Source organism: Salvelinus namaycush, chromosome 34 (assembly GCF_016432855.1).
Source record: "Salvelinus namaycush isolate Seneca chromosome 34, SaNama_1.0, whole genome shotgun sequence".
NCBI lineage: Eukaryota > Metazoa > Chordata > Actinopteri > Salmoniformes > Salmonidae > Salvelinus > Salvelinus namaycush.
The window spans coordinates 9,606,781-9,633,436 of NC_052340.1; the positions used below are offsets into that span (position 1 = coordinate 9,606,781).

Sequence of the window (26,656 nt, forward strand, 5' to 3'; positions counted from 1 at the left end):
GGATAGCACTGTGAGCGAGTGCATCCGACCGGGAGTTTGCTGGCGATCTGCGGGACTGCTGCTCCCCGTATTTGCGGCCATGCTGCGGGAATCATCCTCCGAGCTCTTCCCGACTTAAGGGGCTTTTACCAGCCGATTGTCATAACAGTGCATTCGTTAAAATTATTTCGTTGTCTAGAAGACGGATAACCCCGAGGCTTTTTTGCAGCGTTTGTTTCATCGTTTGCTAAAGAACCCTGCGCAGAGAGAGCTGATCATATTTCACTTAGCTCTTTAGCTCGGACATTTTTATCCTAACAAAATTCTGTGGAAAACATTTAATTATTTATAGGCTATGTTCCGCGAATTGCATAACAAAAGTTTTGGCTTGTGTCCCGGGTTGAGTGTGTGTCTGTTTGTGTTTATAGTAGGCACGCGTAGCAGCCAATTCGCTCAAGCTTATTGTGCGAGTTAGACATTTTATTGAAATCTGAATGCATGTGTTGGAGGTTGTTTCCCCAACTGGTATTGCACTCTTAACAGCTGGACAGTGCACCATTCACTAGAGAACAGGTGTGTTGTCCAACTAGTCAGGTGCGGAACGAACCCAGAGGTCCTATCCACTTTAAGGCCTCGTGACTTCGTGTGCAAGGTTTTAATGTTTAGTGCAAAAACAAATATTTTTATGCAAGTCAGCCTTGCATGACTGCCTGGGGGGAGCAAGTCATTTCGTACAGCAGATTCTAACATCTAAACATGGGCACCAAACAGACCAAAGGTGTTGGGGGCCAAGAGGCTGGGCCCAGCCCACAGCACGGGTGGAAACGGACCCCTACCAAGGAGAGGGGTGACATCTTCACCTCCTTCATGTTGAGGTCAGGGGACCGGCTGAGTCGTGGAGGGTCCCCTCCGCCCTACCAGCGCCGGATAGGCATGATCCAGGAGATGATGCTGATGGCCAAGCAAGGCAAACAGGACAAGGCCACAGAGATGCTGCAGACACTCCGGCAGGTGTGTGTATGTGTGTTTATGTGCGTGTTCTTGACTGTGTGTGTGTTTGTTTGTGCACCTGTGTGCTCGTGTTCATGTGTGTGTTTGCCTGTGTGTGCGTGTATTTATGTGTGTGTATGTGCATGCACAGGTGTGTTTCATCTACTATAACCCCAAATCCCATGTCAGTTCACTGCAAATCCTAGTCTGAGTCTAGATTACTTCAACTCTGATAGAAGTCCTTCACTAGGCCAGGAAGACACAGATGGGAGGGAGGTGAGCTTCAGAGGACAGAGGAGGGCAGACAGATGGACTGATGCAAAGACAGACAGATGGACTGATGCAGAGACGGGTAGAGAGGTGTGATCATCAGAAAGCTGGTTGTGCTTTCTCTCAATTAGGTTGTGATTAGCTCTACCACAGACACACTGACACCGTCTGCCCCAGCACACCTCACTTTAAGGGACATACATACAGTGGGGAGAACAAGTATTGGATACACTGCCGATTTTGCAGGTTTTCCTACTTACAAAGCATGTAGAGGTCTGTAATTTTTATCATAGGTACACTTCAACTGTGAGAGACGAAATCTAAAACAAAAATCCAGAAAATCACATTGTATGATTTTTAAGTAATTAGCATTTTATTGCATGACATAAGTATTTGATACATCAGAAAAGCAGAACTTAATATTTGGTACAGAAACCTTTGTTTGTAATTACAGAGATCATACGTTTCCTGTAGTTCTTGACCAGGTTTGCACACACTGCAGCAGGGATTTTGGCCCACTCCTCCATACAGACCTTCTCCAGATCCTTCAGGTTTCGGGGCTGTCGCTGGGCAATACGGACTTTCAGCTCCCTCCAAAGATTTTCTATTGGGTTCAGGTCTGGAGACTGGCTAGGCCACTCCAGGACCTTGATGCTTCTTACGGAGCCACTCCTTAGTTGCCCTGGCTGTGTGTTTCGGGTCGTTGTCATGCTGGAAGACCCAGCCACGACCCATCTTCAATGCTCTTACTGAGGGAAGGAGGTTGTTGGCCAAGATCTCGCGATACATGGCCCCATCCATCCTCCCCTCAATACGGTGCAGTCGTCCTGTCCCCTTTGCAGAAAAGCATCCCCAAAGAATGATGTTTCCACCTCCATGCTTCACGGTTGTGATGGTGTTCTTGGGGTTGTACTCATCCTTCTTCTTCCTCCAAACATGGCGAGTGGAGTTTAGACCAAAAAGCTCTATTTTTGTCTCATCAGACCACATGACCTTCTCCCATTCCTCCTCTGGATCATCCAGATGGTCATTGGCAAACTTCAGACGGGCCTGGACATGCGCTGGCTTGAGCAGGGGGACCTTGCGTGCGCTGCAGGATTTTAATCCATGACGGCGTAGTGTGTTACTAATGGTTTTCTTTGAGACTGTGATCCCAGCTCTCTTCAGGTCATTGACCAGGTCCTGCCGTGTAGTTCTGGGCTGATCCCTCACCTTCATCATGATCATTGATGCCCCACGAGGTGAGATCTTGCATGGAGCCCCAGACCGAGGGTGATTGACCGTCATCTTGAACTTCTTTCATTTTCTAATAATTGCGCCAACAGTTGTTGCCTTCTCACCAAGCTGCTTGCCTATTGTCCTGTAGCCCATCCCAGCCTTGTGCAGGTTTACAATTTTATCCCTGATGTCCTTACACAGCTCTCTGGTCTTGGCCATTGTGGAGAGGTCGGAGTCTGTTTGATTGAGTGTGTGGACAGGTGTCTTTTACACAGGTAACGAGTTCAAACAGGTGCAGTTAATACAGGTAATGAGTGGAGAAAAACTAACAGGTCTGTGAGCCGGAATTCTTACTGGTTGGTAGGTGATCAAATACTTATGTCATGCAATAAAATGCAAATGAATTACTTAAATCATACAATGTGATTTTCTGGATTTTTGTTTTAGATTCCGTCTCTCACAGTTGAAGTGTACCTATGATAAAAATTACAGACCTCTACATGTGTTGTAAGTAGGAAAACCTGCAAAATCTGCAGTATATGAAATACTTGTTCTCCCCACTGTAACTAGAGGGACTGGCTGTCTGAGTGAGGAGAGGATGTGAATGAGTTGGTCTTCCTTAGTAAACTACACCTCCATTCTATGTCACTCCAGGGTTGTGTTCACTAGGCAGGAACATTTAGAAAATAGGAAGAAACGGGGAGGTGCGACCTGAACTTGTCCAATATGAAACAGTCCAATATGAAGTGTTTTTCTACTGTGTGCCCTGATGAATACGACCCAGCATTCGAATACAGTCAAATGACCAAAGGATATTAGATCAACTTAGATGACAGATAGACATTTACACCAACAGCTATCTACAGTATCTGCTCGTTGTGATACCATAACAAGCCGATGAGATGCATCTTGCAACTCTCCCGTGTGCCTCCCGTCCCGCACCTCCTTTGCCACACTGTGCATGGTTTTTGTGAGAAAGTATAACTCATCCTGGGCTGTGTCATGTTGTTGAAACAGATGCCCACAGGCTCGGCTCGCCTTCCCTGCTGCTGTAATTAGAGGAGTGGCAACAATTTATAGCCCCTCTTTGATACCATTCAGCCTGGCTCGATCGGCCTGTGGGAGGATGGAGAGAGGAGGAAAGTAGGGAGAGAGTGGAGGTAAGGAGTAGAAAAGGAGGGAGAGAGGAAGAAAAAGAGAGAGGCGAGGGAGTGGAGGAAATGAGGGAAAGAGGAGGAAGGAGAGATGAGGAAAGGAAGGAGAGAGAGAGGGAAAGGAGGGTAGAGTGGGGTAAAGAATAGATAGAGAGGAGAAAAAAGGGAGGGAGAGATAGTTTGGAAGAAGAACTACTCCTACTAATGTACTTTTACCTCATAACATTTATCTCCAGACTAAATTGAGAACGAGAACTTAACTATGCATGCAACTTTGCGATGTAGTTTAGGCCCACATGAAGATATATCCACCAGACCTATACACTTTATATTGAATATCGGACATGATTTCATCGATTGGTTCATTCCTTTTGTTGATATCACTCTCAAGGGTTATTGATTTTCATTACTTCAACACTAGGTATAATTTGTTACGATCAAATTAGTCTGTCATATTGTCACATTCCCCGTATACATTTTGAGCTTTGCCAAAAAAGAAGCCTGGACATAGAGGCTATGTTCCAATCAATCCATCCAGGTAGTATCCAATCTTAGAGGATGGAGGTGCCAGCTGTGTAAGCTTAAATCTTAAGGGTTATCTTGTGGATCATATTGGTGAGGTCAGACAATCCTCACCCTTTAATTCATCTGTTATTTCACCAGGTAAGTTGACTGAGAACACATTCTCATTTGCAGCAACGACCTGGGGAATAGTTACAGGGGAGAGGAGGGGGATGAATGAGCCAATTGTAAACTGGGGATTATTAGGCGACTGTGATGGTTTGAGGGCCAGATTGGGAATTTAGCCAGGACACCGGGGTTAACACCCCTACTCTTACGATAAGTGCCATGGGATCTTTCATGACCTCAGAGTTAGGACACCCGTTTAACATCCCATCCAAAAGACAGCACCCTGCACAGGGCAGTGTCCCCAATCACTGCCCTGGGACATTGGGATATTTTTTAGACCAGAGGAAAGAGTGCCTCCTACTGGCCCTCCATCACCACTTCCAGCAGCACCTGGTCACCCATCCAGGGACTGACCAGGACCAACCCTGCTTAGCTTCAGAAGCAAGCCAGCAGTGATATGCAGGGTGGTATGCTGCTGGCTTAAGGTTTTTTGGTGCCCTCATTGATTGTGTCCCTGCTTATAAATATCTTGGCATCTGGATTGACAAAAAGCTCTCTTTCAAAAAGCATGTTGATGAGTTAGAAATTAAGAAATTAAGAATTAAAATAGGCTTCCTCTTTAGGAACAGGTCTTTGATCAAATAGCAGAAAACATATAATTCAGTCAACATTCATTCCGCTTATTGACCATACCTTGACTAGTTAAATGAAGTTTAAATCAAAAATAAAATAATGACTATGGCAATATAGTCTATGTGAACGCAGCTGCCACTGTATTGAAGCCATTGGATGCAGTTCATCATAGCGCCTTGTGCTTTATTACGGGCGATAAGTTCCGTACGCATCATTGCATTTTGTATCAGAAAGTAGCTATAGATATATAGATATGTATAGTGTAATTTATGTGTATATAGATATGTATAGTGTAATTGATGTGTATATAGATATGTATAGTGTAATTGATGTGTGTATAGTGTAATTGATGTGTATATAGATATGTATAGTGTAATTGATGTGTATATAGATATGTATAGTGTAATTGATGTGTATATAGATATGTATAGTGTAATTGATGTGTATATAGATATGTATAGTGTAATTGATGTGTATATAGATATGTATAGTGGAATTGATGTGTATATAGATATGTATAGTGTAATTGATGTTTATTGGTGTTCTGCGAAAGAGACTGTGGTCTCAGCATGACTCCCTGCTTAAATTTAAAAAATCCCTGCCGGTTGTTGTTCTGAGATCAGAGCCTCTGTTTACAAAGCATCTCATAGTAGGAGTGCTGATCTAGGATCAGTCTTGTATTTTCGACCAGACTGAATTAGATTATATGGACAGGGGGGACCTGATTCTAGATCAACACTCCTACTCTGAGACACTTTGTAAGTTTAGGCACTGGCTGAGCTAAGCTAAGATGAGGCCAGGGAGGGACAAACAGTGTATTATCATGTCATTATCAATCTTCTAGCTCTGGGTCTGCTCTCTCAGAAAAAAATTGTTCCAAAACGGTTCCTCGGCTGTCCCCATAGGAGAACCCTTTTTGGTTCCAGATAGAACTCTTTTGGGTTCCTTTTTTTTCTCAGGGTGCAGAGGGTTCTCCTAAGGGGACAGCCGAAAAACCTATTTAGGTTCTAGATCTCACCTTTTTTCTAAGAGTGTGGCCCTCAGTTTCAACACACACCTGCACCACTTAGGTGATAATGCCCTCGAAGCCGCTGTATGGAGGATATATTGGCATGGGTGTTGTTAGGCCCGAGACGAAGTCAAACCGTGCAAATATATCCTCCAAACACCGGCTTCGAGGACATTATCACTTTTATACAACGGGTTACCAACATATTCAAATAATGATTGACATATTTTCCTAAAAAACACTTTTTATGAATTTATTCATACTGTTTCATCCTTCCATGTGATATAGTCCCGACATAAATATAGGGTTGCTAAGCCGGCTGGTCGTTTGTTCTATTGGTTCGGTTGCCAGAGATGCGATCCAGTCTTTAAGTATTTTTGTTCTGTATCTATGGATGCGACCAAGTTGTTTATTCAAAGCTGTCTATTGCCATACTGGCTGGCAACGTTCTTATCCCTTACTTGCTAGCTAGCCAACTACGGCTAACTTAGTCACGTCAAACAGTGCAGCCAGAATAACAGCAAAGTAGCTGCATTTGCGTTTGTTTAAGCTGTTTTCTAGTGACATTTATTTGGATATATCCATAACAAGGAGCTCATGAGGCACGATTTCGCCTGGCATAGAAAATGTGCTCTCATCAGGACACTGTTGTTCAGAGGAGCTAGCCAACAACACAGCTAACACAATCACTTCAAACTGAAGCTGGAAAGACTGCATCTAGCTACATTTAATTTAGTTTTACCTATATTCTATTGACATTCCTTGCTATATATCCATAAAAATTATGCCAGCTGATTCATGGTTTCGAATGGCTGAGAAAAGCTCTCTGCCTTTCTGTCTCGGTCCGACACGTTCATTACTATGGGACAGCTGGAGATCGAATTTCTATATTGAAACAATGTTGCAAATGTCGGTGAAAAAGTCAGCAAGGTTTATACAAATCATGCCCTGAGTCCACACAGCAACAGGTTGATTAGAAACTAAATGTTTAATTCTGGTACTGTTTGTCCTGCTAGTTGATTTGGGGGTACAAAACGGAATGAGAGAAAGAGATGTGGGGGGTAGACAGAGAGAGTGCCTGTTCTTCGAAAAAGACGGAGAGACTGAGAGAAGCATCTCAGTTCTCTGGCAACCAGGTGCACCCCGTTGTTGCCCGGATACCATGAAAATTCCCATTAAATGGGAGTTGATGAATGAAGGGGCAGCTCTCTTAACACCTAATGTACCCGAAAAACTATTAATTTCTCCTGAGTCCATTTTCAGTTTTTTTTTTACATGGAGTACACTGCTTTGATGTTGAATGTGGCTGATTTATGTGGGAGGAATACTCCCAGATGAATTGAAAGAACGTTTATTGTCCTCACAACCCTCCCACTCACGCCACCATCATCACCAGCACCTTACAGTTCAAACAATTTTGTGACTTTAGTTGTCATAGTCATTCATTTTTAATAAGACTACTGACATAATAAAATGCATTGGCCTTTTCTTTACTAGAGGGTATTGCTCCTCAAGTCATTTTTTTTCTTTCCGTCCTTTCTCTCTCCACCTCAAAGTGTCGTTCTGCCTTTACCATGTTGTTTTTACCTTGGCTAGAACCATAGACCGCCCCTATCCCCCGCCAACCCTCGCCAATTCGTGACCAATCTGGAACTGCAGCTACCTAAACCTGCTGTGCCGAAGATAACACAAAGAGATGGCAGATACATTTCCATTGAGGGGTTATCTATTTGCATAGCGGCTTGATTTCTTAAAGCTCACTCGCCGGGCACGGGGAGAATTGGATCCCTCATGTCCTGTGACTCATCCAGCTGTCACGGACGCACACACACGCTAGGGAACCTATAAGCAAATTCAAGATCTTTGCATGAATTGGCAAAGACTTCCTGTGCCTGATGGAAAAGATTCAGGCTTCTGACATACAGCAAGCAGTCTCTTTCCAGGTGCCAAAATCTACTAGCTGTTAGTATTTGAGTTAACGCTACTGGATAAGCAGATTTAAGTGTTAAGTTTGCTTTAGCTGTGGTGAATGTGAGTGTTTACACTTCTGCTCATCCCACCTCTGAGTACAAGTCAATAAGGATGTGTGCTAGTTTCCTGTATGTCCGTCAGTCACTGTCACATAAACTAATGCAATATTGATATATTATGCAGGAGATGAATTATGTGTATTATGTAGAGTTTGCCTTGACAATGTGGTATAACCTGGAGAAACCCAGGGCCTGAGTTATAGGCGATAAGTAGGAGGCAGAGTTTTTCCTGGTCCGGGTCACATGGTTAGTGAAAACCGCTGGCTCTAATCATGTAACCCGGTTCTACATCTCTCCTGTCTCTCTCTCTCTCTTTGTGTGTGTGTGTAGGACTTGGGGATGGAGTCCACGTCTCTGGATGACGTGCTGTACCGTTACGCCAGCTTCAGGAACCTGGTGGACCCCATCACCCACGACCTCGTCATCAGCCTGGCCAGATACATCCAGTGCCCCCCCAAGACATGCCCGGTAGGACACCGAACACTCCATGCACACATCAACGTGTTAACACAACACGTGCAAGTACACATGTGCACACGCGGACACACACGTACACGTACGTGGGCATACACACATATACGCACACGCGCACGTGAAGTGCGTTGAGACCTAGTAAAAAGCGCATGTAAAAGCAATGTATTATTAATCCATTATTACATGCTACTCACAGATACGCTGGCCCGTCACGATATTACCTTTCAGCCTTATTTACTTCAGTGTGCTGGTGCAATGAGACCAGATCCTATCCTCCAGTCTTTGGCTGGGAAATTAGGTTATAAATGTGCTCTAAGTGTGGTTGTGTATGTAATGGTGTATATACATTTGTGTGTATCTCGGTGTGTGTATATCATATCCGTATGTGTGTGTGTCTGAGAGCGAGAGAGATGCACTATTTATACAAAGTATGTGGACCCCCCTTCAAATTAGTGGATTTGGGAGCTTCATGAAATGGGTTTCCATGGCCGAGCAGCCCCACACAAGCCTAAGATCACCAATGCCAAGCGTTGGCTGGAGTAGTGTAAAGCTCGCCTCCTTTGGACTCTGGAGCAGTGGAAATCTGGGTTTGGCAGATGCCAGGAGAACGCCACCTGCCCCAATGCATAGTGCCAACTGTAAAGTTTGGTGGAGTAGGAATAATGGTCTGGTGCTGTTTTTCGTGGTTCTTGGCCAATCTGTAACTGCAGCTACCTAAACCTGCTGTGCTGAAGATAACACACAGATATGGCAGATAACCCCTCAATGGAAATGTATCTATTTGCATAGCTGCTTTATTTCTTAAAGCTCGCTCACCGGGCACGGGGAGAATTGGATCCCTCATGTCCTGTGACTCATCCAGCTGTCACGAACACATACACATGTTATTCGATGATTAAATTTCTCTAAAACAGGTTATAGGCTACATGTGCAGCACCAAGTCAGAACAGTAGGCTAAATTAATAGGGGTAAATATACCAAATTATTAGGGTGATGCACATGGGTTACTAACAGCTTACTATACAACATACACTTAGTATTACTTTCTTAGCTACAGTATACAGTGCCTTCGGAAACTATTCAGACCCCTTGACTTTTTCCACATTTTGTTACGTTACAGCCTTATTCTAAAATGGATTAAATAAATAAAAATCCTAAATTTTTGCAAATTTATTACAAATTAAAAACAGAAATACCTTATTTACATAAGTATTCTGCCCCTTTGCTATGAGACTCAAAATTGAGCTCTGGTGCATCCTGTTTCCATTGATCATCCTTGAGATGTTTTCACAACTTGATTTGAGTCCACCTGTGGTAAATTCAATTGAATGGACATGATTTGGAAAGACACACACCTGTCTATATAAGGTTCCACAGTTGATAGTGCATGTCAGAGCACAAACCAAGCCATGAGGTCGAAGGAAATGTCCGTAGAGCTCCAAGACAGGATTGTGTCGAGTCACAGATCTGGGGAAGGGTACCAAAAAATGTCTGCAGCATTGAAGGTCCCCAAGAACACAGTGGCCTCCATCATTCTTAAATGGAAGATGTTTGGAACCATCAAAACTCTTCCTAGTGCTGGCCACCTGGCCAAACTGAGCAATCGGGGGAGAAGGGCCTTGATCAGGAAGGTGACAAAAAACCTGATGGTCATTCTGACAGAGCTCTAGTGTTCCTCTGTAGAGTTGGGAGAACCTTCCAGAAGGACAGCCATCTCTGCAGCACTCCACCAATCAGGCCTTTATGGTAGAGTGGCCAGACGGAAGCCACTCCTCAGTAAAAGGCATATGACAGCCCGTTTGGAGTTTGCCAAAAGGCACCTAAAGGATTCTCAGACTATGAGAAACAAGATTCTCTGGTCTGATGAAACCAAGATGGAACTCTTTGTCCTGAATGCCAAGCGTCACGTATGGAGGAAACCTGGTACCATCCCTACGGTGAAGCATGGTGTTGGCAACATCATGCTATGGGGATGTTTTTCAGCGACAGGGACTGGGAGACTAGTCAGGATCGAGGCAAAGATGAACGGAGCAAAGTACAGAGAGATCCTTGATGAAAACCTGCTCCAGAGCGCTCAGGGCCTCAGACCGGGGCGAAGGTTCCCCTTCCAACAGGTTCCCCTTCCTAAGCACACAGCCAAGACAGCGCAGGCGTGGCATCGGGACAAGTCTGTGAATGTCCTTGAATGGCCCAGCCAGAGCCCGGACTTGAACCCGATCGAACATCTCAGGAGAGACCTGAAAATAGCTGTGCAGCAACGCACCACATCCAACCTGACAGAGCTTGAGAGGATCTGCACAGAAGAATGGAAGATATTCCCCAAATACAGGTATGCCAAGCTTGTAACATCATACCCAAGAAGACTCGATGCTGTAATCGCTGCCAAAGGTGCTTCAACAAAGTACTGAGTAAAGGGTGTGAATACTTATGTAAATGTGATATTTCAGTTTCAACATTTTTATAAATTAGCAATAATTACTAAAAACATATTTTTGCTTTGTCATTATGAGGTATTGTGTGTAGGTTGATGAGGTAAAAAAAACAATTGAATATATTTTAGAAAAAGGCTGTAACGTAACATAAAGTCAAGGGGTCTGTATACTTTCCGAAGGCACTGTACATATTTCCCTGGCATATTACAGAATTTATGCAGCAGCATACAATACATTTTTGGACTCACCTTCTTGTGTTGTGCTCACTTGAACAGGAAGGTGGCGTGGCGGTCCTCCTTTGACATAAAACTTTGTCATCAAAGTCTGACATTCTCTGGATTTATGGTGCTTTCAAGACAACTTGAAAGACAACTGGGAACGCGTAAAAAAAAAGAGTTGAATCACGATGATGTCAGTGATCTTCTGGTGGTAGTGCTAGAAAAAGGCCAGAGTTCCCGACTTACAATTCAAAGTTGGATGACCGTTCAAAATGTATTTTCCCAGCTGGAGCTTGTTTTTTTCCCCGAGTTCCCAGTTATCTTGAACTCAAGTCAGATTTCCCAGTACCGAGTTAACAGTTGTTTTGAGCGTGGCAGAAATCATGCTGGATTGACAGCATGGCCAATGTTGAATGTTTATCATTTTAAGCTTGGAAAAGAGACCCTTGAACCCAGAATTGGGACCACTCACCCATTCCACTGAATAGCAGGCTAATGATTGCGTTGCAATGCTTGCAGTTAGCCACTAATTCCTTCCAAACCACTCATTGTTACATTTGTGATTTCCAACTTGTTGTATAATGTTTATGTCTAATGACCGATGAGCACGGTTTTATCTATAATTTCTCTTCAATATTTCTCTCCATATGACAAGGATTAAAAAGGATTTGCCAGTAGATTGTCGACTTGATTCATGATAATGACTGCTAGCTAAGATTTTGAAAATTGTGATGTTGACATGATCAGTCCAATCAAAGTTACTGAATATATATATATATATATGTGATTTGACGTCGTTTTATCTGTGGCCAATGACCTGGAGCCTTCTTGGATGGGCACTTCTAGTGTAACTCTATGACAGCGCCCAAGGGGCTTGAATATTCTAGCTCTACCCTTAGATTTGTCAGTGACATTGTGTCACCGTGAGTGACAGATCATGGCGCAACTAGAGAACATTACCAACCCCTACGCTCTGTATTTTCCGCTGGCTGCCCCACCACCACAGAAAGCACTGAGCTAGGCTGAAACACTTGCATTTTGGAACTGCCTTACTCAAGAAAGCAAAAGAGACCATGTTTGTATGGAGGCTTTATTAACTCTATTATTATTATTTTCTTACATTGATTGCAAACTGATATGTGACACGTATTAATGCCAAAATAACATGCAAAACAGGCTACCCCCTCCTTAATTATTTTTTTTGCTAAAAATGGGGGCCTCATAACAGGTGGGGCTCTGCCCCACCAGCCCTGAATGACGGGTCGCCACTGAGTACAGTGTATTGATGATCAGCTGGTGAGATGCTGTGACTGAAATCTAAATGCACTCGCATGAATGCCCGTAGGGATGTGAGGAGGGTCTCTGTCTCTCTCTGTGTGTGTGTGTGTGTGTGTCCGGCTCAGAACTCCACATGGCATGAATAACATACCATCTCTGCATTTACCCACATACTGTATGTGATTAATGACAACACAATCATGCCCAGAAGGATTAAAATGACCTACCGTTGAATAACAGACTCCCATAAGGAGTTCAATCTGTTTTAGTTGAATCTATATATTATTATATTGAGATAGTTATGCTGGATAAAGAAGGATTATACCTTTTGATTACACCCATGCCTAATCCTAAGCTTTTTCTAACAATCATGCTTCTGTCTTGCTCACTGAGCGAGATGATGAAAGGAGTTAGCGGTGGATAGATGGATGTGGCAACTAGGAAAGAGAGACACATTTCACTAGTCATTATGGAAGGAGAGACGCATGTCTTGCAGGGAGTGATGGAGGGAAAGACTGAGGGAGGGAGAGGCAGAACGGTGAGAGGAACGACAGACAGACAGGCAGGCAGACACAGACAGCAGGGGGAATGAGACAGACAGACAGACAGCATGGGGAATGACAGACAGACCGACAGACCAGCGGTGCCTTGTTCTCCTGTATGAGTCACACACTGAAAATACTGGCAGCCTTCCAAGCCTCAGTGCTGTTACTGCTCACAATGGAGCGAGCCCAGCATAATATTACCACACACACACAGATGGTAAACATCTCTATTTGTGTCGTAACCAGTGGTCTTTATTTTTTTTTATAGTACTACTGATATTGACAACTGCATTGTTGGGAAAGCGCTTGGAAGAAAGTCATTTCACTGTAATTGTACGCTTGATAATAAAACTTGAAACTTATAGAAAATGTGTCTGAAAGACTGATTCAGCCCACATTCCTCCTCTTACTGCTCTGCTTAGCCACAATTTGAACCCAAACTTTAAAAAAAAGAATAGCTTGGCAGATTGTGAACCCAGGTGTTTATTTTCGACTTCTCTTTTTCTTTCCCAGTCTGCTGCCGTTTTCAGCCCTGTAACAATTTACCAAATTCAATTCAAAGAACTGCGTTTGTACTGTGAGGGAACTGCTTGTGCTGAGTGGTTCATGCAAGAAAACACAGTTAGGCTTTGTGGTAAACAGGAAGGATGAGCGATGGAAGATTGTTATTCATAACACCATGGCGACGCATAACACCATGGGGAAACTAGTAGTCCACCTGCGCTACGAAGACACTATTTTGTTTCTGGGTACAGATGAGAGAAACAGATTTATGTGTTGATGTAGTGGAGAGAGGGAAGAAAAGCAAGAAAGCACAGAAGGCAGGAAAAAGGAGAGAGTAGCTGAGAGATCAATCCTGGGGGAAGAGGGAGAGAGAGTGTGTCTTAGTGTACACTGTAAAAATAGAAAGTCTCAAAACTCCATGATTGTGTAATGAAACCATGAAAAGTATTGCACCTAAGCTGAGATCTGGTGTTTGGAGGGTGCTTGAATGTAAACCCAATGTAAGTGTTCTGATACACTGAATGGGTTTTAAAACAGAGCTGTCTCAATAAAGTGTCAAAATACCCCCAAATATCTTTTTATAAAATGTATGCAAGTCGTTTCAATGATTTGTTAATTTCATTTTACCAAAATAATTGAAATCCAACTTAATATGTTTCTCTAAATGTAAGTATATTTCATTAGGATAACAAAAGAGAGAGAGAATAGAGATGGTGAAGTCATTGGAAGACTAGTTTAATTACCTTGCATTTCCTATCTTGCCATGACTCTGTTTTTAGAGGATTGTGGCCCCCAATTGTTTGGAGGACTTTATGATTCTTTTACTGTCACGTTCGTTGTATGGAGGAAGAGAGGAGGACCAAGGCGCAGCGTGATACGAAAACATTCTTCTATTTATTAATAACGAAACGAAGAACACTTAAACAAACTAATCAAAACAACAAAACGAACGTGAAGCTATATATATAAAGTGCAGACACAAGCAACCAATACATAGACAATAACCCACGAAATCCCTAAAGAATATGGCTGCCTAAATATGGTTCCCAATCAGAGACAATGATAAACAGCTGCCTCTAATTGAGGCAACCATAGACATACAAACACCTAGACTAGAAAACACCCCATAAACATACAAAACCCCTAGACTAGACAAAACACATAAATCCCCCATGTCACACCCTGACCTAACCAAAATAATAAAGAAAACAAAGATAACTAAGGCCAGGGCGTGACATTTACACAATGTTGTATTCATCTTTGAAGGAAGAAAAGTATATTTCTATATTAGTATTAAGCTTGTTGTGCCATGAGGTGTAATGGATCATAGCTATCAAAACCGTCAGGCAAACTGAGGTTCAGTGAGGACAGCACCCAGTCCCACATTCAAGATTGTCAATGGAAGAGGCAAGTGCAGAATCCTCAGTTCTTGCAGTTCAACCTCCAGTTACTGCTGGTGGTTTGAATACTGTGCTTGACAATGCCTGCCGAAAGGTGTATATAATGGCAAATTATCAAATATATAAAACGATATTACAGAAAAAGTATGTAATTCTCCACTAAACAGGATTAAAACATCGTAATTGTGTTTAGAAGCATTAGAGAAAGGAAACGGCACCAAAAGAGAAGGTACCTAATTCTGCACAAAACACGGAACACCAAAATAGTGTTTTCAACTTTTTCTGTTAGTGCTCCCAGTCCCTGGCAAGGTGTTGCACAATACTTGATTAAGTGGTCTGTAATGTAATGTTTCAAAACATCTCAGGATGATGTGTTTCAATACTCCAGCAGAGTTGGTGGCAGCTCAGTTGCCACAGTGTAGAGAGGAGAGGAGTGGAGAGTGCTGTGAGGCCCAACGGTGAGGTGCTGAGTTTCTGATGCCTCTGTCAGTAGGGGACTGCAGCCTGTCTACAGGGACAGAGAGCAGAGCAGCTCTGCCCTGTGTCACAGTGACACACACACACACACACACACACACACACACACAACTATATATATACACTCACACAGCCAGCCATACCACACAGGGGAATGCATACTGACCGTACTGCACTTCCTTTGAGATGGTTTTGATTGGGTCTTAGGAGAGGAGACAGTGGGGAGTCGGTAGGTATTGAATTCATTATCTGTCCTTGTCATGTTTATTGTGAAGGTCAGGTAGTCAAATAGAACAGAACCGGAGAGAGGTTTACAGTGCAGATTGCATCCTAAGTTGTGTGTGTGCGACGTTTCATTTTGATAGAGTGCTATACAGCTGATAGATAGCTACATGACTGAAGGAAAACCAGAGCCCCATATATATGTAAATAGATGTCTCTGAGGAAAAGCATAGCTGCCTCTCCCTTCCCTACTACCACAACAGTGTTGTTCTACAGTACAGTGTAATCCTGTACATGTCTGTTCTGTCCTGTCCTGTCTGTGTGTCGGTCTGAGACAGAGTCTGCTGGTTGTTGTAGACATATCTAGGCCAGTGGACACAGCATGGAGAGGAATCCCTCGGTAGCCCAGCATATGCTGCTAGCCTGCTGCTGCCTGTATCAGATCAGTGGGGAGAGGTCTCATCCCAAATGGCACCCGGTTCCCTTAGTAGTGCACTACTTTTGACCAGATCCCTATGGGCCCAGGTCAAAAGGAGTGGACAATGTAGGGAATAGGTTGCCATTTGGGACATGGTGAGTTAGTGCAGAGTATTGATAATCAGTAACAGACTGGTCGATACCTCCTGTTCCCCTACTCCCACAAACTACTGTTCATTTACATTTAAGTCATTTAGCTCTTATCCAGAGCGACTTACAAATTGGAAAGTTCATACATATTCATCCTGGTCCCCCCGTGGGGAATGAACCCACAACCCTGGCGTTGCAAGCGCCATGCTCTACCAACTGAGCCACACGGGACCAGATGGTGTCTCTCTGTTCAGACAGAGAGACACCACAAACAGGTTTATTACACAGCCAAATTGAGATAGATACTTAGAACAGCTTATAACGAATGACTGTAAATATCTCATATTTGATCAACATGTGTAACAATATTGTTACATCTAGCACTTGTGGAACCACATCTGCTCAAAGGAAATTGCAAGAGCTACAGAATCCTGTGTTACTGTACTACGGGCATCCACACACAATCATATAATCCACAAGATGCGTATTTGGCGGTACACATGCTTGGTATAGTTACCACGTCAGTAGGGCTCGCTGAACGAGTGGAGGAGAAAGTGGAGACATCAATAATGTAATATGTCTTACCTCCAGAGGACACAGGCAGGGAGCTGGAAACAATGAACACACATAGAGACACACACACACACACACACACACACACACACACACACACACACACACACACACACACACACACACACACACACACACACACACACACACGCGCGCTGGGAACAAAGCAGCAACAGGGCAGACCCTTGAACCTCTTACCAATCTCTCCCTGAATAACAAACCTAAGTGGCCTCATATAATGGCTTTGTTTTCATTCCTAGGGATCTTACCACCAACAGCACATACTGGCCTTCTGGGACGATGACCTAGGTGCAGAATAGCAGAGATTAACCAATAGGGCGTCGATATGACCTCACAGACAATAATGACCTGTATAATATCTTTTCATACCCGTGCCACCCTTCACTTTTTTCCTCTGACGGCCATGGTAAGAGCATTCCATGTTCTCCGTAAAATGTCTTATATGTCCCTGTGGGTTGTGTTTACCTGTGTAGTTGTTGTGAAAAACTGGCGGCGATACGTAGTGCTTCTGGAGAGCGAGAGAGAGGGAGAGGGAGAGAGGGGGGGGGGAAGAGAGAGAGAACACATGGTATAACCCAGGGCCTGAGTCCATCAGGAGGCCACACAGCGTTCAGTGCAGTCCCTCAGCTCCTCTCCTGTCATCACAGACGAAGGAAAACGTGTTTGTGTGCTACAACTCAGCTCCTCTGGTCCCCTGTCAGCCAATATTAACCTACGCTGTCTGTTTTTCTCTCTTTCCCTCTTACGTTCTTTCTTTCCTTCTCTCTCTCTGTCAGGGGGAGGATTCTCTGGGTGCCATGGAGAAGGTGTGTCGCCAGCTGACCTATCACCTGAGCCCACACTCACAGTGGAGACGGCAGGGCATACTGAAGAGGAAGCCGCAGGCATGGTGAGGAGACAGGGGAAACGTTGTGCGTGCGCGCCTACGTGTGTGTGTGTATCACATGGGCATGTGGTGCCCTCTGATGGGTCGCTAGAGAGAAAGTTTGGTCAAAGGCAGCATACACACACAGAAGAAGCTATGATTATTTATTTATATGTGCGAAGGTTTGTCAAATGTACGTTTCTCATTTCCTAATGTAATTCTGGATCAGTGTGGACTGGCGCACTCTTTGGCCTACACGCAAAAACTGCAGGCTTGCACGGGCAGGCCTTTTTTGCTGTTAATTAATGTAATTAGTTCGTGCAAATAAAAGGCTTGACGATGCGTCTTGGGCCGAAGGATCGGACTGAATCATCGTTTCACCTGGCATCCTCCCTGATTTCCCAGTTCCTTCCTCATTGGTCAATGCAGAGGAAGTCACGAAAATGCCACATAATCTGGTGTATGTGTCTGGCTTGGTCCAGTCTAACTCAACTAAAACAAGACATCCTATGTGTGTGTGTGTGTGACTGTGCGTGTGTGTTTCTGTATAAATCTAATCTAGAGCAAATCTTATCTCGTCTTTTCATTCATCATCTATTCCCAGAAGCCTTCACTCTGCCCCTAGCTCTAACTGTTCTACCCGTTAGTACATTGATGAATGGGAGTAATATTTACTCAGCTAAGTGAGTCAGTGAATGACAGCGCCACAGATGGGTGTGTGTGCTGCACCCTCCCCATCAGTACTGCAGATCTTCTAACTCTCATAGCTGTGCAATATATGGCGCAGCTGCTGCACTGTATACAACTGGTGATGTAGTGTGTGTGTGGGTGTGTGTGTGTGTGTATTCCTGTGTAACAACTTCCAAAGTGTGTTATGGTGTAACTGTTTCCATATAGCGTGTAATGGGTCCGTTGACCCCGGAGGTGGCTATTACAGGGGCCCAGCGGTGGTGTTTATATCCCCAGAGCTCTTGCCTGAGCCTTTTCTTTCAGTGCCACACCACACTTACCACACACACCACACACCACACACACCACACTCACCACACACACACTGGGGTACAGATGTTCCTCAGCTCTCTCTGTCTCCAGTCTCTCTTACCTTTACAGCTCTGAGCTCTACTATCGCCTGCTATTGTTCCACAGCATAATCACCATAGAAATAGGATCCGTAGAAGAGAAAATACTACGCCTACGCAGTAGCCCAGACAACAGGGTTCTAATCACGTTAGCACTGTACACGGCTCTGACCATAGAAATATAATTATATTTATATTGCTCTGACAGGACAGTGCAATTACCATATCATTAAAATGATGACTGTTCTGGTCATTGTACTTCTATGGTAATCACAATGGACTTTGAGATTTATGTACAGTGCTGTGATTAACACCCCTGTTTCTGTGACCTACCTCGTGGGCGTCCTTCCTCAGTAAGGCGTCTGTGTGTCTGTCTCTCAGGAGAGATGCATTCTATTTGTCCGTTCTATTGTTTGCCAGATCGAGGCTGATGTCGTTGATTATGGACTGGGTTTTGGACTGGGTGCATAGACCACTAAGGCCAGTTTACTGTCGCCCACCAGTATGTCATTTGAAAAGGTTTTGAGAAGGTTATTGTGACACGGTTTGCTAGTGATGAAAACTCCTTCTTGTCACGTAGTCTGAAGTGCCTGGGTCCTATTGTAGAGAAGCACTGTGCATGTCAGTGCCTGCCGGGTCCTCCTTGACTCCACCATTCCATCCGTAATTACAGAGGTAGCTAGAGGAAACCTCTTTAATATCTCCACCTCACTGCATATAATCAGACCTAGGCTTCAAATACTTTGACTGTTTGCTTTAGTCTGCCTGGACTTACAGGGGGTGGGCTTTTGGGACAGTTGGGGCTATTCCATTGGCTCTATAGCGCAAGGCAAACTCAAAGCGAGCCTAGCTAAAGTATTTGAAATGATTGCAAATTGTATTTGAACCCAGGTCTGCATATAATGTGTTCTGTGGATCACTTTAGCTTTATCTCCGTGAATCTTGTCTCCGGGCCCCTGTCTCTGTGGTGGAGGAGTCGGGGCCCTTAATGCCTTTTGCCATGGGTTTCATTAGCCACTAGCTAATTAGCATGGGGGACAGGAGCACTGGAGGAGAGGGCTCATCTCCTCCTCCTCCTCCTCTGCCGTTGCTGTCTCATACACTCTGCCTCAGCTCTGGACTGGTCATGACCTCAGCACCCACCGCGCACACACAAACACACGAAAGGACACACACACACGTATAGATGGACACACACATATGGAGACACGCACGCACACACACACTGCTTCTTCCAGGGGAAACTGCGTGACTGAGTTGTGCCAGCCCCTAAGCCCCATTTCCAGTTCAAGTGGTTATTGGTTAAAAAAAAGTACTTGGAAACCTAATGAGTGAACTTCCCCTAGTTAGATACTGAACCATAGTCTTGATGAATGTTGAGGATGGCTTTGTAATTGGGCAGTGGCTGACTCAGCCTTAAACAGGAAATATAATTTGTCCTGGGGGCCTCCCGAGTGGTGCAGCGGTCTTAGGCGTTACTACAGACCCGGGTTCATTCCAGGGCTGTGCCACAACCGGCCGTGGCCGGGAGTCCCATAGGACGGCACACAATTTGCATCATCGTGCTCTAGCGACTCCTTGTGGCGGGCCGGGTGCCTGCAGGCTGACCCCGGTCGCCAGTTGAACGGTGTTTCCTCCGACACATTGGTGCGGCTGGCTTCTGGGTTAAGCTGGCGGGTGTTAAGGAGCGTGGTTAGGCGGGTCATGTTTCGGAGGAGGCATGATTCCACCTTCGCCTCTCCCGAGCCTGTTGGGGAGTTGCAGCAATGAGACAAGATCGAAAATTGGGGAGATTTAAAAAAAAATATATATATATATATATTAGAATGGATAAGGAATGTCAAGGTAGGAAATGTTGAAAGATAACTATAATAAATAGAAACGAGATGTGGTTGTGTGTGTACATTACCCTCCTTAAGGTCCCGTGTGGCTTATTTGGTAGAGGATGGCGCTTGCAACGCCAGGGTTGTGGGTTCAATTCCCACAGGGGACCAGTACGCAACAGTACAATATGATATGCTCTCACTACTGTAAATTCTTGTGGATAAGAGTGGTTGCTAATTGATCATGTTCTTATATGAAAAAAAGGATACTAGCTGTTGTTCTTTAGAATTGAAAGGCTTTAAGCAGTCTCTGCATTGGAGTGAGGATCAGCTAACTAAAAATAACAGCGCTGTTCCCTGCAGCAAGACAGCAACTGACAGTGATGACCACTGGAAGCCAAGAGAGAACAGATGCTTAGCCACCAAGTAAGCAACTGTCAAATTAAGAATAGCGCGTGTATGTCAGGCCTACACAAAACAATGTGGCAACTGTAATGTTCTGAGAAGTGGAGTTGAATGTGGTGATAGAGATAATGGAGCAGTAATGGGGGCCAACCGTAGCTCTGCCCGTCTCCCATAGAGACAGATGACCAGGATAAGGTGAGACACACACACACAGGGGAAAAGTGATATCATCTTTGCTGTCAATGGACTAGCTGACACCTAAGTGTAATTTAATACCACACTCATGATATTGCAATGGCACTGTGCTGTCACGAGGGTTGAGTTATGTCACTGAACAATGGTGTCACCAGGTCACCAAGGGTCAGAGATTTGTGGGAAGCTCACTCGACAGTGAGCTTCACACAAGTCACAAGTCACTTTAATAATAACTAGTCACTTTAATAATGTTTACATACTGCTTTACTCATCTCATATGTATATACTGTATTCTGCTCAATCTAATATGTATATCTTAATTCCATTTTTTTACTTTTAGATTTGTGTGTGTTGTTGTGAATCGTTTTTAGATACTACTGCGCTGTTGGAGCTAGGAACACAAGCATTTCGATACACCCGCAATAACATCTGCTAAATATGTGTATGTGACCAATAAAATGTGATTGGATTTGATTTGAGGTATAATCTATTGTCTATCCTTGAGGGTAAACAGTGATTTACTCTTATTATCATAAACACACATTAATGTGATATAATCTGTTTGTTATTGGGGTTAAACAGATGAGCTGTGTTTTACATTAGAAACTAAGTTAGATGAAAAGAAAGGATAAAACTTTGAAAAAATGTCTTGGTTGGCTAGATCGGTCCCCGTGTGGTATGTAGTATGTGGTACAAGCATTTCGCTACACCCGCAATAATATCTGCTAAATATGTGTATGTGACCAATAACATTTGATTACTAAGCCCTAAGGACTCCTGTGTCTGAGAGGAAGAGATCTTGGCTCAGCGTTGCTCTAGCATAAAGCGTGGGATTGAAATGTATGTTGTTAGTCGATCTTCTGGAGAAAGGTCCCCATGTGGTATGTAGTATCTAAGCCCGGAGGTCCTGACTCCTGTGTCTGAGAGGGAGAGAACTCGGCTCAGCGTTGCTCTAGCATAAAGCGTGGGATTCTGGTCGGAAGCCAGGCTGATAGTGTGGGATTGATGTCCTGTACACCGGTTTCATCTGTTTCTATTTACATTCTGCTCTGCTTTTTAGATTTGTTAGTTAAAACTATCGGGGGAGAAGTCACAGGGAGAATGCTGAAAGGGAGCCAGAGATCCATCATGAGGTCATAACCCAGGGACCATTGACTTCGACTCATAGACAAATAATAAATGGAACGGATATTTAAGTCAACATTCCGTGTTGGGTGGACCGTCAGCCATATTGAGTGTAGGCATGACTGTACTGTCAATTGTACACCGTCTGAAAGATTTCCCCGTTCTAGTAATTCCATTTGTTTGCTACGACCCAATTCCCATAAAAAGCCATTAGCTTGAGAGAAGTTATAAAACTTATTTTGTTTTAAGTAATTAATAACAAAACAAAATCTGGACTGATTTAGCAGCATAAGTGGGACTACACCATGTCTCAATGTTGTTGACGGATTAGAGCGGAGTGCTTGACCCATAGAATTATAATTATAATGGATATTCACGTTCAAGTCAATGTTCTGTGATCAGTCCCTTCTTGTAATTCTATGCCTGGACCAACTAATAAATGGGTTTCTTTGGCTCACATCCTAGCACTACACAGCCATTGGGAGGGAGATTTACTATTGTTACGGTAAATTCCTAATTAAGCAACAAAACAATTGTGGAGGGGGGGTTGAGTAATAATTGCGGTCCAGACCTCATTCTGCCTCACATGCATTGTATTCTTTTGTACCTGGAAGACGTTCAAGTCTGATCTCACTTTTGCCTTTTTTATGGCATAAAATGCAGAGCAGGCCTTTGTTCAGTTTGTTCACTGCCAAGCACTAGACTTCTGCTGTGCTGTGAGTGCATTTTCACTTTGTAACAGTTGTTTTTCTTCTTCTGTCCCCCGAGGTCTGGATTATCTGGACCCACTCACTTTCTCACTCACTTTCTCACTCACTTTCTTTCAATTTATCTCCCCTTTCTTTCAATTTATCTCCACTTTCTTTCAATTTATCTCCACTTTCTTTCTATTTATCTCCACTTTCTTTCTAGTTTTCATTTCATTCTGTGGTCATTTTTAGTTTGAGAGTCTCCAAACTGAGCAAACAATATTGCCAATCAGTGTTTTACTTCTTGTTGTAAAATAAGTAGCCTTGGCTTGTGCAAGCTGGAACAGCTCATAGGAGTGGCAGCCTATCTCTGGTTCTAAAGCATGAGGTGGCTTGATGTACACCCCCTGGGCAGCGAACTAGTCTATCGCAGGGCATTACCCACAATCTATTTCCCTAATGCTGAGTGCCAAGCAGAGACCTATCAGGTTCCATTTTTACAGTCTTTGGTATGACTTGGCATTGAACTCCCAAACTTCCAATCTCTGGGCAAATACTCTAACCACAAGGCCACTGCATTGTCTACTGCTCGTTGACTGGTGTCAAAAAGACTCCTCTGTATCTCCTCCTCATCCAAACTCACATCGCTGGAATCATTATGTTATTATGACTCATAGTGACCAAATTGAAAGACACTCCACACCTGGGTGTCAACCACAGTATTAAGACACAAGCTTATGCCAAAACGCGTGAACACTCTAGCTGTGCCACAGAGAGCCACTTCTTTGTTTCGGTGAGGTCGGCAGAAAATCTCCCACAGTTCACTCTCATCGCATTTGTTTGTTTGGATCATATGGACAGATTTGCAAACTGAAACGCAACACGGACTGGCAGACTACTGATTATGCAGAAACTTAAACATCTCTCTCTCTCTCTCCCCATCTCTCCTCCTCTATCTCTCTGCAAACCTTTCCATGTAAGCCGGTGAACCCATTTCTCACATCTCTGCCCCTCAGCACATGAAGTGTCAGCAAATGGTGAAAACAACCGCATTACAGATAGTAATGTAATTGATCTACTTACCTGTCGCTACGCCTGGGGCTCCATGCTCCTGCTGTCCTTGTCTCATCACAGGCTCTTCTAACGGTCTAGTAATGTAATATCCTTCCTGTCAGGGGGATGTTGCTCTCAGAGATAGCTCACCCCGATAGTTTTATTGACTGTATGATAAATTAACCTTTACCATGTTTTGTGCTTGGGAAAATTACAATTTGCATACACATTTTGCATTGGAGATATTAAATAGATTTACCTACAGTTTGGTCAACACGCATCGTGACATGTAACTGATTACTTCTCCCCCCCACCCTTTGCCTTCCAGTCTCAAGGTGATGCTGTCGACCCCTCCCCCTAACGGGGCGCTGGACCTTTCGGGCATCCCCCTGACGGTGCGTGACATGGAGCGCCTGTGTGCCTACCTGCAGCGCCACGCGCCCATCATCTGCAGCCTGGAGCTGGGCTTCACCGAGCTCACCGACGACGCCTTCCTCCTCCTCCTGCCCACGCTGGCCGCCCTGCCCCGCCTGGAGACCCTGGCCCTCAACGGCAACCGACTGACCCGTGCTGTCCTCAAGGAGCTGACGGACAGCCTGAAGGACCCGGCCAGCTTCCCCAGTGTCACATGGATCGACCTGGGCAACAACGTGGACATCTTCTCCCTGCCCCAACCCTTCCTGGTGAGTCTGAGGAAGCGCTGCCCCAAGCAGGGCAACCTGCCCACCATCCTGGAGTTTGGTGAGAGCCAGGCCAGCGAGCCTGAGGGGAGGGTGGGGGATGATGACGATGACAGGGATGACATCAACAGGACAGAGAGCATGGATGAGCTGAGGTCGGAGGTGGAGATGGACGGAGAGACGGAGATTGAGGAGATGATGGAAGAGTTGCTGGACTTTGACCTGGAGGTGCAGGGGAAGGAGAACGAGATCGAGGACAGCATGTGGACAATGGAGGAGCAGAGGAGGGAGGAGACACGGGGACAGGGAATTAGGAAGATGGTGGAGCTAGAGGAGGAAGACACACAGAGTCAGTCCTCCCACTTGTCGTGCTCCAGCCAATCGCAGCATTCTTCTGGAGCGGTTGAACTGATGAAGGAGGAAGAAGGAGAGGAGGGGACTGATCACTTAGACCACCTGACCTGAGCAAGAACCCCGGTCCACTCTGCTTGGAACTTACCCTCCCACGTTTTGTCTAGAATGAGAAGAGCAGTACCAGCAAGCAGTGAACGTTCGTATAACGTTAGGTAACGTTCTTGGAATGCATAGGTAACCGGAAATTGTTTCCTGGGTTGGACATCTGGGGGAGGGGCTCTGTCATCTCAACCGACTGGAATAGTTCCGGAATAACCAACTGATCTGGGTGGACTGTTCGTCCATGGATGCACAGTTTAAAGAGATGACAATCCAGGTTGAAAGAGGACATTTGTGATAACTGTTATTGTTGTTTCATTATGAATTAGGATTATAATCCTCTGTAGTAAAGAGTAATAGATATATTATATATCAAATGTAGAAAACAAATAAACATTTTCTAATAATGGGTATGTCATATCTGGCACGTTTGAGATGTTTCATTCAGGTTTTACTCCCTGCTCATCCTGTCCTATAGTTGGAGGAATGCCTATGTGCCAGCCACTTGTTCCCCTGTTGGTGGAGAGACTGTATGTCAGAGAGAGAGAGACAGACAGATGGCTGATGGATGGACAGACAAACAGACAGGTAGAAAGACAGAAGAAGAGCGGTAATCCCAGACAGCTTTGGTCTGTGAAAAAGCTTGCATCTTTCTCTCTGATACTACAGTACGTCTGTGTCTCTATCTCTCTGACCAGCACTCTCTTCACCAATCCTACCTACCCAGTATTTTTTTATGCATATGCGTGCTCCAGTGTGTCGATTTCCGATGTGATCTGAGTGCAGTGAGAGAAACAAGTGCTATTGGCGGAAAGAATTGATGGAAACCAAAAAAAAGATTGGTTGTAAGGCGGGTTAAAAGATGTTGACTATAAGGCTCATGATTGTAAAGCATGTGAGGGAGGAGTCTGTTACTGTGACGAAAAGCACTGTTTAGGCTAAGGAAAAGGGCTTAGGAGCTACGGTGACAGGAGCTACGGTGACAGGCGCAACGGCTACAGGCGCTACGGCGACAGGAGCTATAACAACCCATCTTTAGTAGCCTCACTTGTTCCCTTTATCCCTGCCAGTCATGTAGAGTGCACGTATCACTTGTAACTTTTGTATCAACACGTTTAATAGGATTTTGTTGTGTGGTTACAACAATGCCATCTAACATGGACTGTCTCTAGGCTACGGCTATAGAACATTCCCTCATTCTCAGTAAATATGTAGCTCTCGCACAGCGTATGTTTTCCCATTTGTAACAACGGTCTAATAAAAAACGCTTTAAGAATTAGGATTATGCGCTTCATCTTCTTTGTTAATTGTGTATATGAGGTACCTTATGCCTTTAAGGGCAGTGACATGGGGTTATGTGTCAGCCGAGGTGAATGCAATTGGGTCCAGATATTCAATGTCAGTTCTCAGAAGTGTAATTCCTCAAAACTATTATCATCCCCCAAACAGATAGACATTTGTGCTGATAATGTGGTTACTATACTGTAAATGAGAAGAGTGTGTATTCTGTTCTCAGGCCTACTCCTATCTGAGACATGTCTTATTCATTCAAGTCTTTCTTATTTCAGGGAGAGTCCAGTTGAACACAATGTTGTGTGTGTGTGAGTCTATAGGAGATGTCATGGACGAGTTCACTGTCTGTGTTCCACTGTGTCTCTGATGAAT

The 26,656-nt window shown here is 44.3% G+C and overlaps 1 protein-coding gene across 1 annotated transcript; it reads left to right on the forward strand.

The window, feature by feature from the left end:
* Window positions 1-234: 234 nt before the first annotated feature.
* Window positions 235-26,238, forward strand: LOC120028999 (leucine-rich repeat-containing protein 75A-like). Its single transcript, XM_038974286.1, has 5 exons — window positions 235-990; window positions 8,244-8,381; window positions 17,407-17,513; window positions 24,187-24,631; window positions 24,725-26,238. The coding sequence occupies exons 1-5, from the start codon at window positions 736-738 to the stop codon at window positions 25,001-25,003; spliced, it is 1,224 nt and encodes a 407-aa protein (XP_038830214.1). The 5' UTR covers window positions 235-735; the 3' UTR covers window positions 25,004-26,238.
* Window positions 26,239-26,656: the final 418 nt, after the last annotated feature.